Raw genomic sequence first — 19,801 nt, 5'->3', positions numbered from 1 at the left:
CGATTACTATAAGTTAACTGGGTTTTATTTTCACAATTTATTTTTACTCTCGAATCTGCGCGTTTTTAATATATTTAACTACAATGTTCTTTGCCAATGTGCTGTGCGCTTTGTGCCTCATTAATTTGCATTTAATTCTCCTGTCCACACAGCACGATGTGCCCCATGGCAAACATGCTTTGATTCTAGTCAAACAGCCGAAGGGCAATCTGGTTTGGATTTCCACACAGGAAACGGCCGCCACTAACAAAATGGCGCCACCACCCAGTGCCAGTGACAAGGACAAGAAATTCGAGCCGAGACTAAAAACATGGAATGACTGCGATTACATTCAGGTAATTAAATCTGCCTTTAAATGCACTTTTCTTTGTTCTCCCGCTATCTCTCCTCCATCCCATTCCTTTTTTTTTTTTTTTTTTTGTCCTCTTACTCCACCGCCACTACCAACATCTATCTATCTATCTGTCTCATCTATCCCCTGAAGGGGGAAAAAGGGACAAACGAACTTCTCTGTGTTTGCATTTGCCAACTTTAACGAGCGCTCCAGCACAAAAATTACTTCCTCTGTTGGCCAATGGCCGGCAAACAGGACAAACGAAGGCAACACTGGAGGAAAAAAACTGCGCAAAAAACGACAAATTGAAAAAGAAATGAGCAAAAATCTGAAATCTGTTGTTTGCACGAATTCCTTTTTTTTTTTTTTTTTTTTTTTTTTTTTTTTTTGTTATCCCCCTGCCAACAACTGCCTTTGCTCCACCATTGTGTTGGCATCTGTGTGTGTGTGTGTGTGGGCATGTGTAGGCTGTATGCCTCTGTATGTGTGCAATAATGTGGGCAGTTGCAAACTGTCCATGTCCAGCTAACTGTTTCCATGTCCAAATGTCCGACATTGCCTTGAGCTTCGATGGGCTTCTCTACCAAGCCGTGGGAAGTGTTAATTTCATAGCCTCATTGTTTGTCATTGGAGAGAGGGGCGAGCTTTAAATTGAAAGTACCCAACTTTTGCCCGAGCTCTTAATGAGTGCAAAAAGTTGCAGCTGTGAATGCCAAACAGATGGAAAAAAAGAAAAACGAAAGGATTTCGAATTGGGGGGATAAGCCTACAAAAGTGGAAGATGGGATAAAACTTTTGTCCATAAGCCTTAAGAGGGTTCACCGAATGGACGTCAATGTTGGGCCAGCCAACATATCAACTCTTTGCCATCATAACCCTTTTGAAATAGGTCAAATCGAGAAGGAATTTAATTACAAACATTGTTGCCCTTTAAACCAGGGGGAGTAAATTAAATAATGGCGAAACTTACAAGCAGAATGAATGATAATGTCGACGAGGCAAGTTTTAAAAGGCATTTGTATGGTATACAGATTGATTACTAGCTAACAAAATGTTCCATTTGAAGTAGTTTGATCAACAAGGTCTTTAAAAGAAAAAGAAATTCAAAGATCAATCAAATTTTGTAGCATACTTATGTGGGTACTAAAATGTAGACAAGAGCTCATAATGAAACTTTTGAGGATTCCTTAGACCTACATAAATCATTCGTTTTAAATTAAAAAAAAAAAAACTATTCGAGTCTATTCTTTTCAAAGGATTTCAGGTTTTGCATAAAAAATGAATATTAAATACAATAAATTACGGCAAAGTTGGCTAAAAAAAAAGGACGAAAAAACGAGTTCGAGTTAGAGAAATGAGTGAAAAACCGAACTAAATTTAGACTAACAATTTAGATTTTTCGATTGGTTATTAATTGTTGGGTCAAATCGATTTGTATGTCCAAAATAGAAATATAATTAAGACTCTCGACCAATTTATTTTCCATCTTCCATCAATCAATTATTTTCCATTGCACACAAATTGAACTTTGAGATAATTATAATGCTAATCAAGTTGCCTGAGTATATATGTATGTATATGTATGTATTTTCTCTACTAGGAAAATGTAAAACCCAAATGGAAATCAACGGTAATGAAATGAAATCAAACTAAATTCTCTTGTTCAATTACTTCATATTGCGCGTACACCCACTTCAACAATAAACAAACAAATACAAACAATTTCGAGTCCATAGTATCTCTCCCACTTTCTCTCTCTCTCTCTCGCTCTCTGTCTCTTTCCACCAAATTAGAATGCACTTGTTCGTACCTAACTATTTGCAATACTAGTTAAACCACTCAACCACCACAAAGACCACCAACACTAACCAACCACTACCACCTCCTTTTGTTTACTATCAAATCTATTAGCAATAAGTATGTATAATCTTAAGCAACAATTATTTGTCATCTTTAGTTGTGTGCCCAAGGCGGGAGACCGGGCTGGTGGTGTGGAAGGGATGTGGGGGATCGAAACAATTAATCATACTAAAAGTATATGCAGAACAACAAAGCAAAATGATTCAAGCAAATCGACAACTATGAAATATCTATACACTAGATAATGTATTCATTAGGATAACATGGACACTTTCTCTCCCTTACTCTCTCTCTCTCTCTCTCTCATTCATTTTTGATATTGAAAGAAAGTTTCCTTTTTGAGCAGGAAAGTCGAAGGGGAAGGGAGGGGTGAAAAATCTGTCATTGGATTTATATTAATGAACACTTGGCACGCACATCATAAATCGCACACAAGAATGTAGATTGTAGCCGAGGGCGACATGGGGGGAGGAGGGGGCATGCTCATCAAGGACATTAGACGACTATAACGACAGCGTCCTGCACAAGACTAAGAGTGGACGAACGTGCCTTGGACTTATCTATGTGTCCATATGCATGTATGTGTGTGTGTGCGTCTGTAAATTATTACCCCAGGCATTCATCATGCATAAAATACAGAGAGACTCACCACATCTCATGAATGAGAATGCCACATTTGATGAGTTTTCCACTTCCGGGCTTTAGTTTCATTCAACTTTCTTTAAGCTATCCAACGCCACCACCACTTCCCGCTCCCGCTCTCCGTATCTCTCTTACTCTCTGTCATGCCTTCCTTTTCAATTAGTTGTTCCTTTTCCATTTTCATAGTAGTAGCATTTGATTTAGTATTTGTTACTTGATCAGGATTTCGTTCGAATTTCTTTTAGCATCTTTTGCAGTCATCTTTTGCATTTTGAGTGTTGTCTTTTAAAGAGCTATCTGGTGGTCGGCTGGTTGGCTCTCCGGCTAGTGCCATTAAATACTCGTTGTGTTGGCGCGCTGGTGGTAAGGCGAGCAAATCCCATCGCCCCTATAAACCCCCTGAAAAGCAAAGCCATTCGCCATTGCTAACCCCTTTGCTTTTTGCTTATTCAGTTGGAAAGCAATCCGCTTGGACGTTAGCGCCATTTGGCCAACAGCCGCAGCAGAAGAAGCAGCACCACCGCCAGCATTTGCAAGGATTGCATGGCTTTCTCTCTCTCACTCTTTGCCTACAAATTGTCCCTTTTTTCGCCCGCAACTTTTTTTCACTGTTCTTTTTTTTTGTTTCTTTGGTTTTTTTTTTTTTTTTTGCTTTTTTGTCGCGCTCTTAAGCCAAAATGTCCAAAAGTGCTGGCCATTTTTGGTGCGGCATGTGTGAATAATCGCCGGAAAGCAAAAGGAACAGGAACAGGAACCACATGGAGACCTCTACTGATATATACAGTATGCAGTAAAAAGTCAACTTCAACTCCGACGTCTGATCCTGCTTCTGCTTCTGCTTCTTCTTCTGTCCCGCATTCCTGATCAAATTTATGCAGTTATGTGTGCACTAATTTGTACAAAATCCCCGCGCATTCAATAAATTTGCGGTCACAAATTACCTGGTTCTGCTACTGTGTCTGCTCCTGCTGCTCCTGCCGCCGATGGTTGTTCAAATTTCGGTTCTGCGGTCCGTTGCATAGTTTAAATTTGCGGTCAGGTCCATAAACATTAAATGTCTGTGAAACAGGAACAGCAACAGAAACCTCAGCTAAATTAATGCTAAAAGTGTGGCGGCCACAAAACTAATTTGTCAAATGGTAAAACCATAAAGAAAAAAAAAACACACACACACACACAGCAAAAAAGAAAAAATACCTAAAAGCGGCAGGAAGGAAATGCCCCTGGACTAGGGAGGTCGCCTCTTCCCTCATCCATATCAACAAGGGCTCAGGGCAAGGCCAACTCAATTAAAATGCGCACAAATTATGCGCAAAATGCTATACGAAAGCATTTCTCATCAAAGGCCCAACGGAATTCGTGTACAGCACAAAATAACAGTATACTCTATAAATATATATACATATTTGAAATGTTTATGCGAGTTGGCTAATTCATGTTTTAAGACCATCATCCGATGACTGACTGCCTTATCTCTATTCCCTTGAAATATAATTTTTCACATTGTCGATGCCCAACAATTTTGTCGCAAGTGAAATTAATTGAGAATTAATCTTACAATTAAGTAGACAATATAAGTAGACAACATTTCAATATAAGTAGATTTCATTTCTGAATACATAACAATTGCATCGCATAAACCAAACAATTTGTATTACTGAGCATAAAAAGAACTTTAAGTGAGCTTAAAATGTTCGACATTTAGTTGAGGGGACACAACGGACACACACCAGAACACACACAAACACACACTCGCCTAGATATACACATCAAAAGCATTGTTCTGAACTGCATAAGTACTTTTAGACCCCATTTCGCTTCCATTAAGGCCACTGCCAAACGGATTCTAACCAAAAATCACGTATACGTCCAGTGGCCATTAAGTAATATGAGAGCACAGTTGCCAGTCGTTGCACTTTAAGCCCACTTCTTTACAGCAATTACCGTTCTTTCACATCTCTGCCACATTCTTTTTCTTCTTTTTTTCTCTCTCACACACACACACACACACACACACACACGCAGAGAGAGAAAAGGAGTGTGTGTGAGTGTGTGTGTGTGTGTGACCACCTACATGAACTAACAAAAATAACAACCAAAAAACCAACCCAACCCAATCCACCCACATTTGTCGTTGCTCGTTTCACTCATTTCGTTTACTCCTCATCTACTTTGCTCTTTCTCTTTCTCTGTCTTTCTCTCCCTCTCTCTCTCTCTCTCTCTCCCTCTGTGTCTTCTTCTGTTTCTTTCTCGTCCTCCTCTCTTGCTTGATTTTACACACCCGCAGGACTACGTGACTGTCTATGATGGTTATACCACACGTGATCCCATAATATTGAAGTTTTGCGGTGGAGGTCAGGCAGTGCCCGCAGCTGTCTCCAGCGGCCCGGAGCTATTGGTTGAGTTCAGCACGTCGCCATTTGGCACCTTTACGGGCACCTCATCGCAAGTGCTGCCACTATACGGATTCCAATTGGAGGTAAAGGTCCACTGTCCATATGTTAATCACCATGAGAATCACCATATTTTCAACTTTTCTTTCTCTGCTTCAGGTGGAAGTTCAATTCGTGGATATTCAAAGTCCAACATACTCAAAGAATAAAAAACCGTGCGAATTCTGGATTCGCGGAGCTGGTCGTGGCATTCTAGAGAATCCCAAACACTCGTTAGCCCCCAATTCCACGTGCCTGTATCATTTGCAGGGCATGGGGGTCTTCAAGACCTTTGATCATCTAAGTTTATCCCGTCGCACCAATGGACAATCGGGCATACATCAACCCTTGTCACGATTTAAGGTTTGGATTTCTGTTTTAAAATTCAACTTGGATCCCGAATTCGGTCAGATCGATGAGACGTCAGTGGGAGCAATTGGAGTACTACAGACCCAGGAGGATTGTAGTGGCATGTTGCGCATTTGGGATGGCACTCTAAGGGATCCTCCCGTCTGCAAGGATCTCAATTGGTAAGTAGTAGTTTGCACACTTCTGTCCCAGTCGCTCACTTACCCATTCATGGGGTTTCTATTAGCATCAGCGAAACGAGCACCTACAACTCATTGGGCCACTATAATCATAATTCCACCAATGTCATTGCTCGCTTCTGTCGGGGAACTATACCACGCACTTGCGATCGTTCGAATATCAATGAAACCTATGCCAGACCGTGCACCATTTCGGAGAGTTATGTGTCCAGCAGTGATGCCATTACCCTGGAATTACGCAATACCGAATCGACAGTGTTGAGGTAAGTTAAACTCGAAACCAGAGTCTCTCACTTTCTAACTTTCTTTTTTTTGTGAGTAGACCCCTGGACTTCAAGCTAAAATATGAGTTCATTGATCTGCATCAGGATGGTCTGCCAATGGGCGGTGGGGAGCACGATTGTAATCGCAAGTTTCTAAGCAACATGATGGATCGCAAGGATCCGGCCATCTTTCGAAGTGTACGCAACATTTTTCTATTCGGACGCGGCGGTACACGAAATTTGAAATGTGTCTATAAATTTGAAGCTCTGCGTGGCGAAAGGGTTCGCATTAAATTGCGCAAAGTGACAACAACAAATCGGCCATGCTATTCAAGATTAGATGAGGACATTAATCGATCGTTTTGCTATGGCGACACAAATGTTCGAATTGAGGTAAGAATTTTAAAAGGCAAACATCAACAACAAATCGATAATGAGACTTGTTTTCGCTAGATATTTGAACGTCCCTATCAGGACTCAATTCTATTGCATCGCGGTTGCCTCTGCAACTCTTCAAATGAATCACATTTACCGGTGGAATATACATCGACCAGTCGGGATGTGGAAGTGCATTTTATAGCCCAAAATATGACAACTCTGGATGACCCGGATACAGTGAACTTTGAGGGGATGTTTGAGTTTGTCAAGGCACCAACTAGCTGCAAGGATGGACGTCGCAAATTCGGACCCAGTGGCACCATAGACATGACCTTTGGAGATGTGAGCTAAACCCGATCCTTATACAGGGATTGAGGAACTTAAAGACATAATCAGAGAGCATTCGAGAGCTCTTTTCCCATATACTAATTGATTATCTCTTTTCGCCGCAGATTGAATGCCGCTCTCGACCCTGGCTAATTGAACCGTCGAATGGAAACAAATTCCTTTATGTGCGTCTTAAGGCTATCTTTCTAAGCAAACACAATCCCAAAAAGAGTCTAAACTCCACCTTTATGCAGGCCGATAGCTGGCGCTGTGAGACAAAATCAAGAACTGTTCTAACCACATCGGAGGGTAGGGCAACCAGCTTAGATTGGCTTTAAACGAGCTATAAACTAAAATCTAAGTTTCCTTTCAGGTCTCACCATAGTGGCCTGTCCTTTGAGTCCGGAATCGAGTGCGTATGAGTTTGTCGAGATCTTTAGCTCTGGCTGGAATGAGCGTCCAAACTTTGCCCTGGTCAATAGATCTAAAGCCATTAGTGTTGAGTTTCTCAGGCCAGGCAATGGCGAGTACACATTCAACTGGATGGAGCTAATGCCCAGACCCACTCTCAGCATGGCGGGTGAGTGTCATTCATCTCCATTCGTCGTCAGCAGTTTTCCATACTAATACTAATTCCCATCTCAGAGGATTGTCAATTCAAGTGCGCCGAGCTGGGTGCTTGTGTTAATGCCAGCGTTTGGTGTGATGGTACTGTCCATTGTCCCTCCGGCGATGATGAGGCCTTCCTGCAGTGTTCGGCCCTAATGAAATTGCCCGCCGAAATATTGGCCACACTTTGCCTAATTTTTGTGCTCTCGTGTTGTGCGTTTGCTGCCTTTGCCTACAAGTAAGTGAAACGATCTCATCTAATTTAAATACATCTTACATTTTTCCTTTGTTCTTTTGATCTTTAGGAAAATCAAACGGAAACTGCGCGGCTCTTCGGTGCTGCAGACGCGCCTCAAATCTCTCAGCTCCATGGATACAGCCGTTTTGGATGAAAAGGAGGTGATTTGCTGACAAAGCGACAATTCTGTGCGTTATGTTGAGATCGATCGTGTTACCACGGTCTGATGCTCGGCGACCAATAACGTACAGAATTGTGCCCCAGAACTAAATCACAACCAAAAAACCACAAAACCAATGCGAAACGCAACAAACAAAAAAAATACGATCAAAAGGCAACACTTACTATACTATATACTTATATTCAGCAAATCAAAACCCAAATCAAACTCGTTCATTGGAAATTTTTTGTTCGTTTTTTGTCTTATTTCATTTTTGAAATGCCCAGAAACCAAAATGCGTATCGGTACGCAAACTCGATTTATATTGACTTTTATATTCTATAGATCGCCCATGGCGGATCAAGATTCGTTTTGATAGAGCGTCAAGAGGTGCATGTTTTTAATATTTACATATATATCTAATTTTTTGTTGTTTTTTTCTTAATGTCGCGCAATTTTTATAAGCAATTTTTCTAGATGTTAGAAACTTTTGATATTATTTGAAATTTTTATGTTGAAAGAAGAAGAAAAACACATAGAAACTGTACATACAGACTAGGACAGTGTTTTAGTTACGATGAAAGAGAACTTCCATTAGATTCTTAGGTTTTCTAAGAATAATATACAATCATACATACATATAAAATAGTAAATAATTACGATCCCATGATATCAAATTTGCTTGAACGAGTTATTGTCTGTCTGTGACTACAAGTATTTACATACAAACAAAACATAACTGAACTGTTTCTACGACTTTTGAATGGAATGGAATGCTGACCGCTAGGTGGCGCCAATAAAACCCTATTTGGTAAAGGGTACTTTAGGGGAACGGCCAAAACCGAAAAAAAAGAAAACGATTTCATTTATTTGTACTTGAATGTATTTGTATTTGTATTTGTATTTTTTTTTTTTTTTTTTTTTTTTGTTTTTGATATGAAAATACTCTTACAGAAATGCTCATAGACCTACATATGTAGATAAAACTGTTTCCTAATAGCCTTTAAGTAAACATAAATCGTACTATGCAAATCAAACTGACTATAACAGGTGGAAGAGCAAGTAAAAAACAAAGACATACATATGTATGTGTAGAGGTTTAGTAGTTTGTTGGTGTGTGTGTGAGTCTATGTATAATTATTTTTTTTCCTAAGGATGGGGGCAAAGGTCATGAACTGCCCAAAAACCTTCCCCGCCCCACTCAGCATTTATTATGCGTCGCACAAAAGAAAACAAAAACAGAAGAGCAAAAAAAAAAAAAGAATATTAAGTAAAAGCATGAGCAAAACAAATTTAAATGACAAATTAAAAAAAAAAAATACAACAAGATGATAGATTGTAAGTGAAAATTAATTAACATACTAAGATTGATGATGAATTCGTAACGTAATCGCCAGTTTCAGTTTCAGAATGAAGAGCATAGTCAAATATATGTCAATATATATATATATATATAGGTATATATATATGAAACATACATATTTATACATACATAGAAGCTAGATTGAACTCGTTAGTTGTTTAATAGACGTTGTAGTGATCATCGATAATATCAGCATAATCAAAAACAAAAACAAGAATCAAACTAAACTGAAAATTATATATACAATATATAAGTATGTATAACAGTATATAGTTTAATTGGTACTGCGTGTTCAGAACCCAAGTCAGGAAACCATTCAGCGTTAGCTCGTTAACTCTTCAGCTCGTCATTCTCAATGCTCACGCTCACACTCACACTCCCTTTTACACTCATTGATTGTTGATTGTTGATTGTCGTACATACTGTAAGTAAGTAAGATCTCATTGAACCGCCCCCTCTCCACCCCCACCACAAGCAATTCAAAAGGCACCCCCCCCCCCCCCCACCAAAAACAGAAACAAAAACAAATCATCATCAATCGAATCGCCGCCGCCTGTTCCTGCTCCAGCTTCTCCTATTGCAAACAATCCAACGATCTTGCATGTGAATTAACTACATACATAATACATACTAGTTATATATATACATATATACTGATATCCTATGTAATGGGATTGCAATGCGTTGTGGGAATCCAATTTGAATCCCACATGAATCCACCAATTGATTAGCAGCTGCCGACTTAATTGAATCCTTTTTTTTCTATTTTGTATTCTTTCTTTTAAATATATTCCACTTTCTTTCGTAAACAACAACAAAACAAATAATAATAATAATACAAAAGAGAAAACTCGTCGTCGAGACCAAGATCTGAGCCTTTTGGAGCGCAGCCGGCGAAAAGGGCAGGGAGCAGGGATCAGGGATTCCAAAAGCAAAACAGCAACACAGACTGATACAGAATGAGAAAAACACAGGCAGAGAGTGTGTGTGGGAGAGAGAGAAAGTGAAAGAGACAGAGCGTGAGAGAAAGAGAGAATAAGTGAGTGAGAAAAGAGACACAGAGAGAGAGAGAGAGTGAGAGAGAAAGAGGAGAGAGCAAGAGTGTGTGGGAGCATAATTATTTCCATTATTGTTGTTCACAAAAGAAATTTCCCTTTTTAAGAATTGTAAATAAATGCCAAAACGACAAAAAAAAAAAAATAATAATAATGAAAATAGAAACTGTATAATATGAACAATTTTACATTGAGCGTTTTATTTCAATTCACTGCTATATAAATATATAGGACATACCATACATAAACCCTATAAACATTTATAATTTATCGTCCGTCAACTTTTAAGTTGCTGTCGATGAAACAATTAAGAAAAAACACACACACACACACTCACAAATGCAAATCAATATATAAATATACAAACATTTATATTTATATATTAGGTGTATATTCTAATTACATATTCAAATCAAACTCAGACAATAAAAAAAAAGAAACAAACAAAAATATATAAATTCATTTGTTTACCCAATTGCTCGATGGAAATATATCAAAATCTCAATCACCGATTAGAGGGAGATGTCTATATATATATATATATATATATATATATATATAAATATAAGACCTTGCATGATCTCTGTATTAAACCATAACTTAATGTTCAACTAACCTACTAAACTAATTAACACAAAAACCTAAAAAAAAAAAAAAAAAACATACAAAAAAAAAAAACCCACTAAACAAAAATTAGAGAAATCAAAAAAAGGAAAATTAAAGTTAATTCTAATACACAATTTTAGCAAAACTGCCCAATTAAAAAAAAAAAAGAAAGAAAGAAATAAAAAACAAGTAATTAAATCAATTTTCGTCAGTTATAAAATATAAGATTAGAATTAGGCAAAAAATTAATTTGCGCCAAAACAAAAAAAAAAAAAAAAAAAAAAAAAAAAAAAAAAAAAAAAACTAGGCGAAACTGAGAAGACGTTGTGAATCGGAGTGCATCGGCACGCCAGAGACCATACGAGATTAGAATTTTTTTTAAATTTAAAACTTAGTCTAAATAATGATAATATAAATACAAATTTAAAAAAACATACAAACACACACACACAATAACAAAAGAAAACAAAAAGGTATTAGCATAACAAGCAAAGCGATAAACCATAATGGCTAATAAAATTCCAAAATGTTGCAAAAATCATATCAGATTCTAAAATGATAAACACATTAAATGAACTGAAAACAAAAAAAAAAAAAAAAAAAAAAAAAACTTAATTCAATAAATGAACATTTAAATCCAATGAAATCCAAAAACAAAAATATAAATACAGACATTAACTCTATATTGAAGGGGGAAGGAATTTGTTGTTATGTTGTTGTGATAAAAAGAATTATCATATTACTAGACAAGACTTAACCGGACTCCAAGTATTTCAAGTCGCTGTGAAAGTGGAAATCGAGCTGGAGGGAGTCTTTTTTAGGCAATATCAATTTTAGTATTGGATCGGAAATTTTTTTTTTAGTTGAAAAGGACAGATATTTGAAATCGTAATCATAATCAATTTCAGTAACAAAACGAATTTTCAGTCTTTTAAATATGTGGGAAATTGTGTATCCTCTGAGGGTGGAGCCGGTATGGTTACACCGCCTGTGTCCACAGCCGGCTCGTGGGGCAAAGACAGGGAATCAATGCTCTCCAGTGGCATGAAACAATCAGCCGACACCTCATTGTTCTTATCGCTTAACTTGGCCGGATATTTGAAGCCAGTAGAACGAGTTGCATCCATGGAGTCCTCACAATTGGTGATTAAACCCTTGCGATGATCTTGCTTGTGGGCAAGTAAGCGTTCCGCATTGATCGACGTATAATTGCAGAGATCACAACACAATTCACTGTAGGCCTGGACATGATTTAGCCTCATGTGACGTTTCAGCGCATTGGCCTGAATGCAGCTATAATCGCACTGACTGCACTTAAGTGAAATTGATGGTTGGGCGCCACTGCCGCTACCATGGCGCTGTCGATGCTTGTGCAGGACACTGGGATCCCGTGTAGAGAATTTGCATTGCTCGCAATGCAGGGGTTTTCTCGCCCGTATGCTGACGCATGTGTATAATTAGGCTGGCCTTACGAGCCGTTTTCTTGCCGCAGACATTGCATATGAACGGCTTTATCTTGTTGTGCACAGTTTTTACGTGCTTCGAGAGCGTTTTGCCGTTTACGAATTTTCGACTACAGATCTCACATGTCTTCTCTGCATAGTATTTGTTCTTTTTGTTTGTCGAACCGGGACCGGCTGATTGATCAGCTGAAGCTGCTTCATTTGCCTGCTGCTCTTTTAGTTTTCGTTGTCGCTGAACTGCGGCAAGCGATCGTAGGACTCTGGCGCGCCACTTCTTATGGACTCGCATGTGACGCCAAACGAGAGCTGATACTGGAGACTTGTACTCACAGCCGAGAGCTGGACATTGCAATAAATCCACATCGATTTGATGGGCTTTCCACAAATGTGCGGAACAGCGTCGCCAGTTGGCTAATTCTACGCCGCACTCGTTGCAAAGGAATTTGTTCTCCTTGTGGCACTTAACATGCAGTTCCATGCGCTCTTCATTTTCGAACTTGAAACCGCAATTCTGACCTGTTGAGCATCTGTGCAGAAATTGAATTTATGTGTGCATTTCCAAACAGAAACCTTAGCTAGTTACTCACGGCACACGCATATTCGCTCGAAGCACAACTCGAAAATCCTTAAATGGCATGGGCTGCATCTCAGTTGTAGAAGGTGGTGGTGGTGCTGGTGGCACCGATTGAGCCAAGGGCTCTGGCCGAGATTCCTGAGGCGGCAGATTATTCGGGTTACTATTTCTGGTGCTTGTTCGGGATCTGGCGGCTAACATAGCAGCTGGCACACATCCATGGAAATAGACCATGTGACCCCGCAAGTCTTCTAAGAGATCATATTGACGAAGACACAGACTACACACGTATACAATACGAGCTGCGTTATCCATTTTTCTATTCTATTAAATCGCATCAACAATAAATAATAAACAAATTCTCTTTACGTCATTTCAGTGCAGATTACGTCGATAATTTCATCGATAACTTTATCGATAGCAAGTTTATATACCACAGTGTTGGTTAATGTTTTGAGGAGATTCGCAATCAGCCAGTGTTGCTCAGTTTTCTCCACTAAGTTACAATATTAATAGATATAGGGTTGGATTATTTTCGTAAATATTTTCATAAATTTATTTAAAATTATTTAGTCTCGGAATAGTGCCGCAATTATGAGCAGCGCGCTGGAAAACTATGTTAATCAAGTGCGCACGTTAAGCGCTGCATGTAAGTGGGCGTGGTCTGGCATTCGATTCATCCAGGCAAAGCCGCCTTTGTTTTTGTTGTTATAAGTACATATTTCATATGCGGTGTTCGAATTTTTGGTTTTTACTTTGCTTACTACCACACACAGGCAGCTACCGTGAGCTGGCGGACGAGCTCGGAGAATCCCTGTCTCTGCTTGTCCGCAACTGGAGCATATTGGACAATGTGTTAGAAACTCTAGACATACAGCAGCATACGCTGGGTGTGCTCTATGTGTTGCTTGCCAAGCTACATAGCGCTGCAACTGCTAATCCAGAGCCGGCACAGATCATACAGCTGATGAGGGATTTTCTTCAACGCAGCAATGTGGAACAATTGCGATTCGCCGTGTGCGCCTGTGAGTAGATTCGGGGCTACTAGGATCATCGATTAATTATTTGACTTAATTACTCTGTCTAGTTTACGAGACTTGCCATTGCTTTACGGAGTTTATAGTGCAGAAGCAGTTGAGCATTCTCGGTATTAAAATTTTGTCGCGTGCCATTGACCAAATTCGACAATTGGACACTCAGCTAACCCCTTTACACGCTGATCTCTGTCAGCTTAGCTTGAAGGCCAAAAATTTCAGTGTGGTATTGCCCTACTTAGATGCGGACATTACCGACATTTCCACGGTGGCGGCGGAGTGTAAGAATCAACAGCAGCAGCAATCGCAGAACACAATGGTGAGGTCTCTCACTTTTGCCCATTTTTGATTATTATTATTATATTTGGTAAATGGATTTTCGTCTCCAGGATGCCAACAACGATGCCAAGTACTTCTTACTTTACTATTACTATGGCGGCATGATATACACAGCCATCAAGAATTATGATCGCGCCTTGTACTTCTTTGAGGTGTGTATCACCACACCGGCCATGGCCATGTCGCATATCATGCTGGAGGCGTACAAAAAGTTTCTCATGGTCTCTCTTATTGTGGAGGGCAAGGTGAGCAGCTGCTGCAATCAAGTGCCTTCTTCTATCAGGTTGCTATTAAAGGTTTTGTTCCATCTCGCAGATTGCGTATATACCAAAAAACACACAGGTCATTGGACGCTTCATGAAGCCCCAGGCCATTTACTATCATGATCTGGTTAATGTCTATGCAAATTCTTCCAGCGAAGAGTTACGCATTATTATACTCAAGTACAGTGAAGCATTTACACGTGATAATAACATGGGCCTAGCCAAAAAGGTAAAATCACCTTATAAGATGACCGAATCACAATGAATTGTTGTTGTTTTCTCATTGTTTTTGTAGGTGGCCACCTCTTTGTATAAGCGTAATATACAGCGACTGACGAAAACGTTCTTAACGCTCTCCCTTAGCGATGTGGCCAGTCGAGTCCAGCTGGCCAGTGCATCGGATGCAGAGCGTTATATTCTAAACATGGTAGTCACACGATAATCATTTTAGTTCCTACTCTTATAAACATATAAATCACAATTGTGTTGTAGATCAAATCGGGTGAAATCTATGCTACAATCAATCAAAAAGATGGAATGGTCTTGTTTAAAAACGATCCAGAGAAATACAATTCACCGGATATGTTCCTAAATGTGCAAACGAACATAACACAAGTTCTGGATTTGGTAAAACAAATTAATAAAATGGAAGAAGAGATTCTATTGAATCCCATGGTATGTAAAGATCACATTGAATTTAAAATTAGTTGCGTATTTTCAATTTATTTTGTTTTCACCTTAAATTTCAAGTATGTTAAAAAGTCTCTTGGCAGTCAGGATGACGATTTGACGTCGCAGCATCCAAAACCATTTTCAGGTGATCCCACGGATTGATGTTGCCAGTGCCAACAGCTCAATGATGCCGCCGTCGCCACCACCAACACCAACACCACCTACACCACACCAATAACAACAACAATTACAACAATTAACATTAACATCAGTTTGCAGATTGTTATCATCTTTATGCTCATTCATGAACAACACTCATCCAGATGTAACAACAAGACACTGCGCTCTTACATATATCAAATTTATAGATGAACATTCTATTTTAAATAAACTATGAATCTATAAATCTATGACTAAGCACTTGGGATATATAATCGAATAATCAAATTGGACAACATTTTATTGATTGACTCGCTCACACACACACACACACACACAAAATTTCTAATGAATAGATAAGATAAGGATTTTTATTTCGGCCTTATACACACGATCAGGCGACTTTTACGAGGCCAGCTTATATCGTCTAGCCTGGATAATTGTATTGTATTTGTGGCGTCTTAGCCCCCCTCCCTTCCGTCGGAGCATCATAAATAATTGTTATACGTTTAACAGTCGAGTTGATTTTATTTACAATAACAATAATAATAACAAGAGCGTCAGGCGAGTCAATGTACATGTCATATAACTTCGTAACCCTAAATGATATGGCTAATTAAATGACTAGAGGCTGCCATAGCATTAAGTGGCAGCATTTAATGCTTAGTTATACGTATACTAAACACGGACACATGTATATGTACATATTAAGTATAGTAATTTTAAACAATTAATTATTGGTTGGTAGAATGTGATTTGTGTTATTTATATAGATAGATAGATATGTACATATATATGGGTATCAACAGGCCGTTTCTCATCATGCCTTGGATTTAAAGGCGTCTCAGTGTGTGTGTGTGTGTGTGTGGGTGTTTATGTACAATTGGTGGCTTTCGCTCCGACTTCAGCTCTAGCTGCTGCTGTGAGCTCCACTTCTGATTACCTTCCAATTCAGTTTGGGCTTTGTTGCTTATTTTTGTTTTTGTTTTCATTGATGAGATTCTCACGTGTCGTTTTGGCGCTCTCTTGCTCTAGGCAGCTGCTGTTGGCCAGCGCCTTCTAACCGGTTTTCATGGCATCTACATCTAGTTCCATAATGCTGGTCTTCAGTTGACTTGGAGTCGCCGTCGATATGGATTCCACACTATTGATGCTACGATATAGCTTATGTATAACATTGACCAAAATGAAACATAATATTAGCACCAAAAGTGACATAAACACATAGGCCAATACCAATGGTGTATCGGAAATCGGATCCAACATTTTCCACACGTCTTATTTGCAATTGATTTCAAATTTCTTCACTTGATTAACAATAAGCCAATCTTACTGGCTTGGCCTGGATTGGCAATTGGCGGGCGGGAGAGGCCGTTAGCTGATTACCGGGAACTGGGAGGTGGAAGCTAGGAGTGTGACAATTCAAGCAATGGCACAAAGAGCAATAATAACAACAGCAGCAACAACAACAACAGCAACAAGAGACTGGGGCGCTCTGCGTATGCTAATTAATTACCATATACCTTGTATATCTGTACGTTTTTTTTTTGTTTTGTTGCTTTTTATAGTGTATAAAATACATGCATATGCATGTATGTGTGTGTATATGTATACATATAAGATATACAAGTATATATGTATATATATTCTTGAACAAATGCCGCGCTTCTTATGCCGTGTGTGCGTTGGTTGACACCTGCCTGGGAACTGAAACGGGCGAGTTAAATGAATGGAAACTTTGTTTGGCATTACGTATACGTATGTATGCTCGAGTGCCAGACTGCTTCTAGTTGTTGTTGTTGCTGCCGCTGGCGGTTTTGCGGCCTACAGCGACAGCAGCGGCAGCGAACCGCTTTTGATAAGCCTGGCATCATGCAATGGCTAGCCTGCACTCTGACTTAGACTTAACTCTTCCACATCCCCACCCCACTCTCGGCATCCAGCGAGTGGGAGTAGGGGTAACTTGGACCGGCTTAGCTCTAGAACTTGCTTCATTTGCTCGCACAACCTTTGGATTTTCCACATTTTTCCCACAGATACATATATTTACACACATATACATACAAATGTATATATAATAAGCTGACTTTCTCTACATACCAATATACAATATTTTGAAATCATTCATATCTAAATCTTACCATTAAGTAGTTGTTGTAATGGAAAAGCTTAGCTTAGTTAAAGTTCAATAATTATTACCAATTATGGTATTTCGTTTAGGTCTTAATAGCACACCCGCCACCCTCACACACACACACACCCATACAATCCAAAATTAGCCAGGCCCTCTCATTAAAAGTCGAGTGTTCGTTGGGTGGTCGATCGATCCTCCTCCCAAAACTTGCATACCAATTAAATCGACATCGTATTGTGTTAATTGAAGAATGCCAATAAAAAGAAGGAAAAATAACAAATAATGACTGTACATCATATAAAAAGAACGAAAATTCAAATATACATATATACATGGGTATGTCTGTATGTACATATACATACATATGTATATACACAATCTAAGTGCATATGGAACTGAAATGGCGTCAATCGACAAATTAAATGGGGTTGGCTATAATATGGTCATGCATAGTGGGGGGTTCTAGACCCGGTATGTTTGTGATTTGGCAATTATCAGAGATAACAATGGAATGGCTAACAAAACAGTCTAGAGAGTCACCACCACAACCACCAGCACCATCTTATCTATTGATAAGAAAATAATGTGTTAAAAACGTTCTCGTTTTTTCTTTCGGTTTTTTTGTTTTAGGGCCAATCATTGTGATATGAGGAAAAAAAAAACGTTACACCTTGCTCCACATTGCCGTGGCTTAGTCGATTGATGGGTGAGAGTGGACGTTCCACCTTAAATGTCAGGCGATTTAAATGAGGCGTTGAACATTGTTCTCCCCGTACTCGCGGCACTCGTACTTCAAAACGGGGAGAGGAAGAGGGGGCTGTATTTGGGGCCAAGCAACCAAATGACCCCAAAATCCACTGTTTGAATAAAAATATTATTGGTTGCTCGTCTCTGGTTCTCTCTGAGACGCATTGAAAACAAGTTCTAGCAGACACATTGAGAAAACAAAAAAAAAAAATAAAACACAATATAGCAAATATTCAAAATCTATTTATAAATGCAAAAACTAAACCAACTATACTTCAGATACAGCTTTAGCTTGAGCTTGTTCTCTGTCTCTCCCTACCTTTATTCTTGATCTCTCTGAGCTGTGAAACGCCTTTGATATGGCGCACGGCAGGCTGCGGCACTGTCCGTACAGTGGGCATCTAGGGCATTCATTATAACATCGTCCAGAGTGACACGCATATGCGAGTCCATGTGCGTGTCCGAGCCACGCTGATTGCACTTTAGCATCACCCGGAGACGTGGAATTTTGGTTAAATGATCATAATAGCGTACTATGTGGGTGGTGGATGGTCGCTGATCATGATGGACAGTAGCAGCACATACCGGCGCATTGTCTTGTTGACAGCGACACATAAAACTAATGGCCCGATCCCTGGAATCAATATCATACTCAACGCTAACCAAATAGCATGGCTCCAGCGTAAGAATAATCCGCACTACACAAGTAAATAGAGAAAGACGTTTGTTGTGGAATCACTGGAAGTGATTCTCTGCCGCTTACCCGAAGTTGAAACATCGATTTGGGAACGATTTGGTATCCATATGGAGCGCATGCTTGCCTGCATTGAACGCACGCTGCGACTTGTTGACTTTTCCAAGTAGTCCCGCATGCTCATCATTCGATTGGAGCCAGGACCAGCGGAGAGTGGCAAGTTATCGTAGACGGATATGTAAATCTTATGACTTATATAGACCACTATGAAGCACAATATGAAGATAAGCAGCAGGATCAGGCAATAGGTAAATAATGTGGGTATCAGAAAAATAGCGTCGAGCAACATTTGGAATGAAAAATCCAAAAAACACAAACGAACAATAAAACGAAAACAAAAAATAGATTCAAAAACCCAAGAAGACTAAGTTTTGGAAAAGCAAGGATGCTAGCAAAAATCACAAACAAGGACACTCACAGTCACGTAAAACGGAAATCCATCAAAGCAAAACTAATACCAATGCATGACAGTGATTGATTTCTCAGGAATCGTTGCTAAAGCTGTAAAGAAAGAGGGAAAAAAGTGTTTTCCAGCTACAAGGATCAGCAGGGATCAATGTGCTGTGGCGTTGAAATTGAATACACAATTTTTAGATTTCGATTGGTTTTTGCAACATCTATGTAAATGTATTTATTTCATTTTTGTTTTTCTTTGTCAGTTTTGTAGTTTTCTTTTCGCCTTTGTTTATACATATGATTTTACATTGATAATATTATTATTATTATTAAATTGTAGTTTTTTTTTTTTGCCTTTTTTAGTTTTTGTTTTGTTTTTTTTGTTTTTTTTTTTTTTTGTTGCAAAATGTTGCATTTTGTTTTGTCGCTTGGCCTGGCTTAATGTAAAGTG

At 39.0% G+C, this 19,801-nt stretch overlaps 5 protein-coding genes across 9 annotated transcripts in view; 2 read left to right on the top strand and 3 right to left on the bottom strand.

Annotated features, from left to right (window-relative positions):
* The window catches only part of LOC137579932 (uncharacterized), a 49,137-nt gene extending 38,413 nt beyond the window's left edge, over nt 1–10,724 (top strand). For 4 of the 5 annotated variants that reach the window (XM_068293828.1, XM_068293829.1, XM_068293830.1 and 1 more), the window contains 12 exons: nt 153–335; nt 1,935–1,964; nt 5,124–5,315; nt 5,389–5,798; nt 5,864–6,079; nt 6,139–6,472; nt 6,533–6,799; nt 6,910–7,093; nt 7,158–7,364; nt 7,430–7,631; nt 7,699–7,792; nt 9,999–10,724. In XM_068293828.1, coding sequence (XP_068149929.1) covers nt 153–335; nt 1,935–1,964; nt 5,124–5,315; nt 5,389–5,798; nt 5,864–6,079; nt 6,139–6,472; nt 6,533–6,799; nt 6,910–7,093; nt 7,158–7,364; nt 7,430–7,631; nt 7,699–7,792; nt 9,999–10,028 — 2,349 coding nt within the window. In that variant the 3' untranslated portion in view covers nt 10,029–10,724. The remainder of the gene's footprint in view (nt 1–152; nt 336–1,934; nt 1,965–5,123; nt 5,316–5,388; nt 5,799–5,863; nt 6,080–6,138; nt 6,473–6,532; nt 6,800–6,909; nt 7,094–7,157; nt 7,365–7,429; nt 7,632–7,698; nt 7,793–9,998) is intronic. The other variant, XM_068293831.1, reaches the window with a different exon arrangement.
* A 787-nt stretch (nt 10,725–11,511) lies between these two features.
* Nucleotides 11,512–13,228, bottom strand: LOC137579935 (zinc finger protein draculin). The gene is given in 3 exon segments (XM_068293834.1): nt 11,512–12,242; nt 12,244–12,805; nt 12,866–13,228. Coding segments are annotated over 3 exon segments (1,368 nt in total). The 5' UTR covers nt 13,168–13,228; the 3' UTR covers nt 11,512–11,738.
* A 116-nt stretch (nt 13,229–13,344) lies between these two features.
* CSN3 (COP9 signalosome subunit 3) lies at nt 13,345–15,570 on the top strand. Its single transcript, XM_068293668.1, has 8 exons — nt 13,345–13,501; nt 13,629–13,877; nt 13,940–14,205; nt 14,276–14,470; nt 14,541–14,717; nt 14,784–14,915; nt 14,981–15,163; nt 15,239–15,570. Exons 1-8 carry the CDS (start codon nt 13,447–13,449, stop codon nt 15,320–15,322), a joined length of 1,341 nt encoding a protein of 446 aa, XP_068149769.1. The 5' UTR covers nt 13,345–13,446; the 3' UTR covers nt 15,323–15,570.
* A 247-nt stretch (nt 15,571–15,817) lies between these two features.
* LOC137579839 (uncharacterized) lies at nt 15,818–17,039 on the bottom strand. The gene has a single exon (XM_068293669.1). It carries the CDS (start codon nt 16,583–16,585, stop codon nt 16,379–16,381), a length of 207 nt encoding a protein of 68 aa, XP_068149770.1. The 5' UTR covers nt 16,586–17,039; the 3' UTR covers nt 15,818–16,378.
* Nucleotides 17,040–18,516: 1,477 nt separating this feature from the next.
* Nucleotides 18,517–19,312, bottom strand: LOC137579821 (uncharacterized). The gene is made up of 2 exons (XM_068293637.1): nt 18,964–19,312; nt 18,517–18,898 (listed from the first exon to the last, which is right to left on the bottom strand). The coding sequence occupies exons 1-2, from the start codon at nt 19,241–19,243 to the stop codon at nt 18,522–18,524; spliced, it is 657 nt and encodes a 218-aa protein (XP_068149738.1). The 5' UTR covers nt 19,244–19,312; the 3' UTR covers nt 18,517–18,521.
* Between the last annotated feature and the right edge of the window lie 489 nt (nt 19,313–19,801).

The sequence above is a fragment of the Drosophila tropicalis genome, unplaced genomic scaffold (assembly GCF_018151085.1).
Source record: "Drosophila tropicalis isolate 14030-0801.00 unplaced genomic scaffold, ASM1815108v1 contig_805, whole genome shotgun sequence".
Classification (NCBI taxonomy): Eukaryota; Metazoa; Arthropoda; class Insecta; order Diptera; family Drosophilidae; genus Drosophila; species Drosophila tropicalis.
The sequence above is the reverse complement of the archived record's forward strand: the minus strand, read 5'-3'. Positions and strand labels throughout refer to the sequence as shown.

Coding starts and splice junctions, on each gene's coding strand:
- LOC137579839 (XM_068293669.1), bottom strand. CDS start 16,585: ATGTTGGATCCGATTTCCGATACACCATTGGTATTGGCCTATGTGTTT.
- CSN3 (XM_068293668.1), top strand. CDS start 13,447: ATGAGCAGCGCGCTGGAAAACTATGTTAATCAAGTGCGCACGTTAAGC. Junction 13,878..13,939: donor GCGATTCGCCGTGTGCGCCT/GTGAGTAGATTC, acceptor TACTCTGTCTAG/TTTACGAGACTTGCCATTGC. Junction 15,164..15,238: donor AGATTCTATTGAATCCCATG/GTATGTAAAGAT, acceptor TTAAATTTCAAG/TATGTTAAAAAGTCTCTTGG.
- LOC137579821 (XM_068293637.1), bottom strand. CDS start 19,243: ATGTTGCTCGACGCTATTTTTCTGATACCCACATTATTTACCTATTGC. Junction 18,899..18,963: donor AATCGATGTTTCAACTTCGG/GTAAGCGGCAGA, acceptor TTACTTGTGTAG/TGCGGATTATTCTTACGCTG.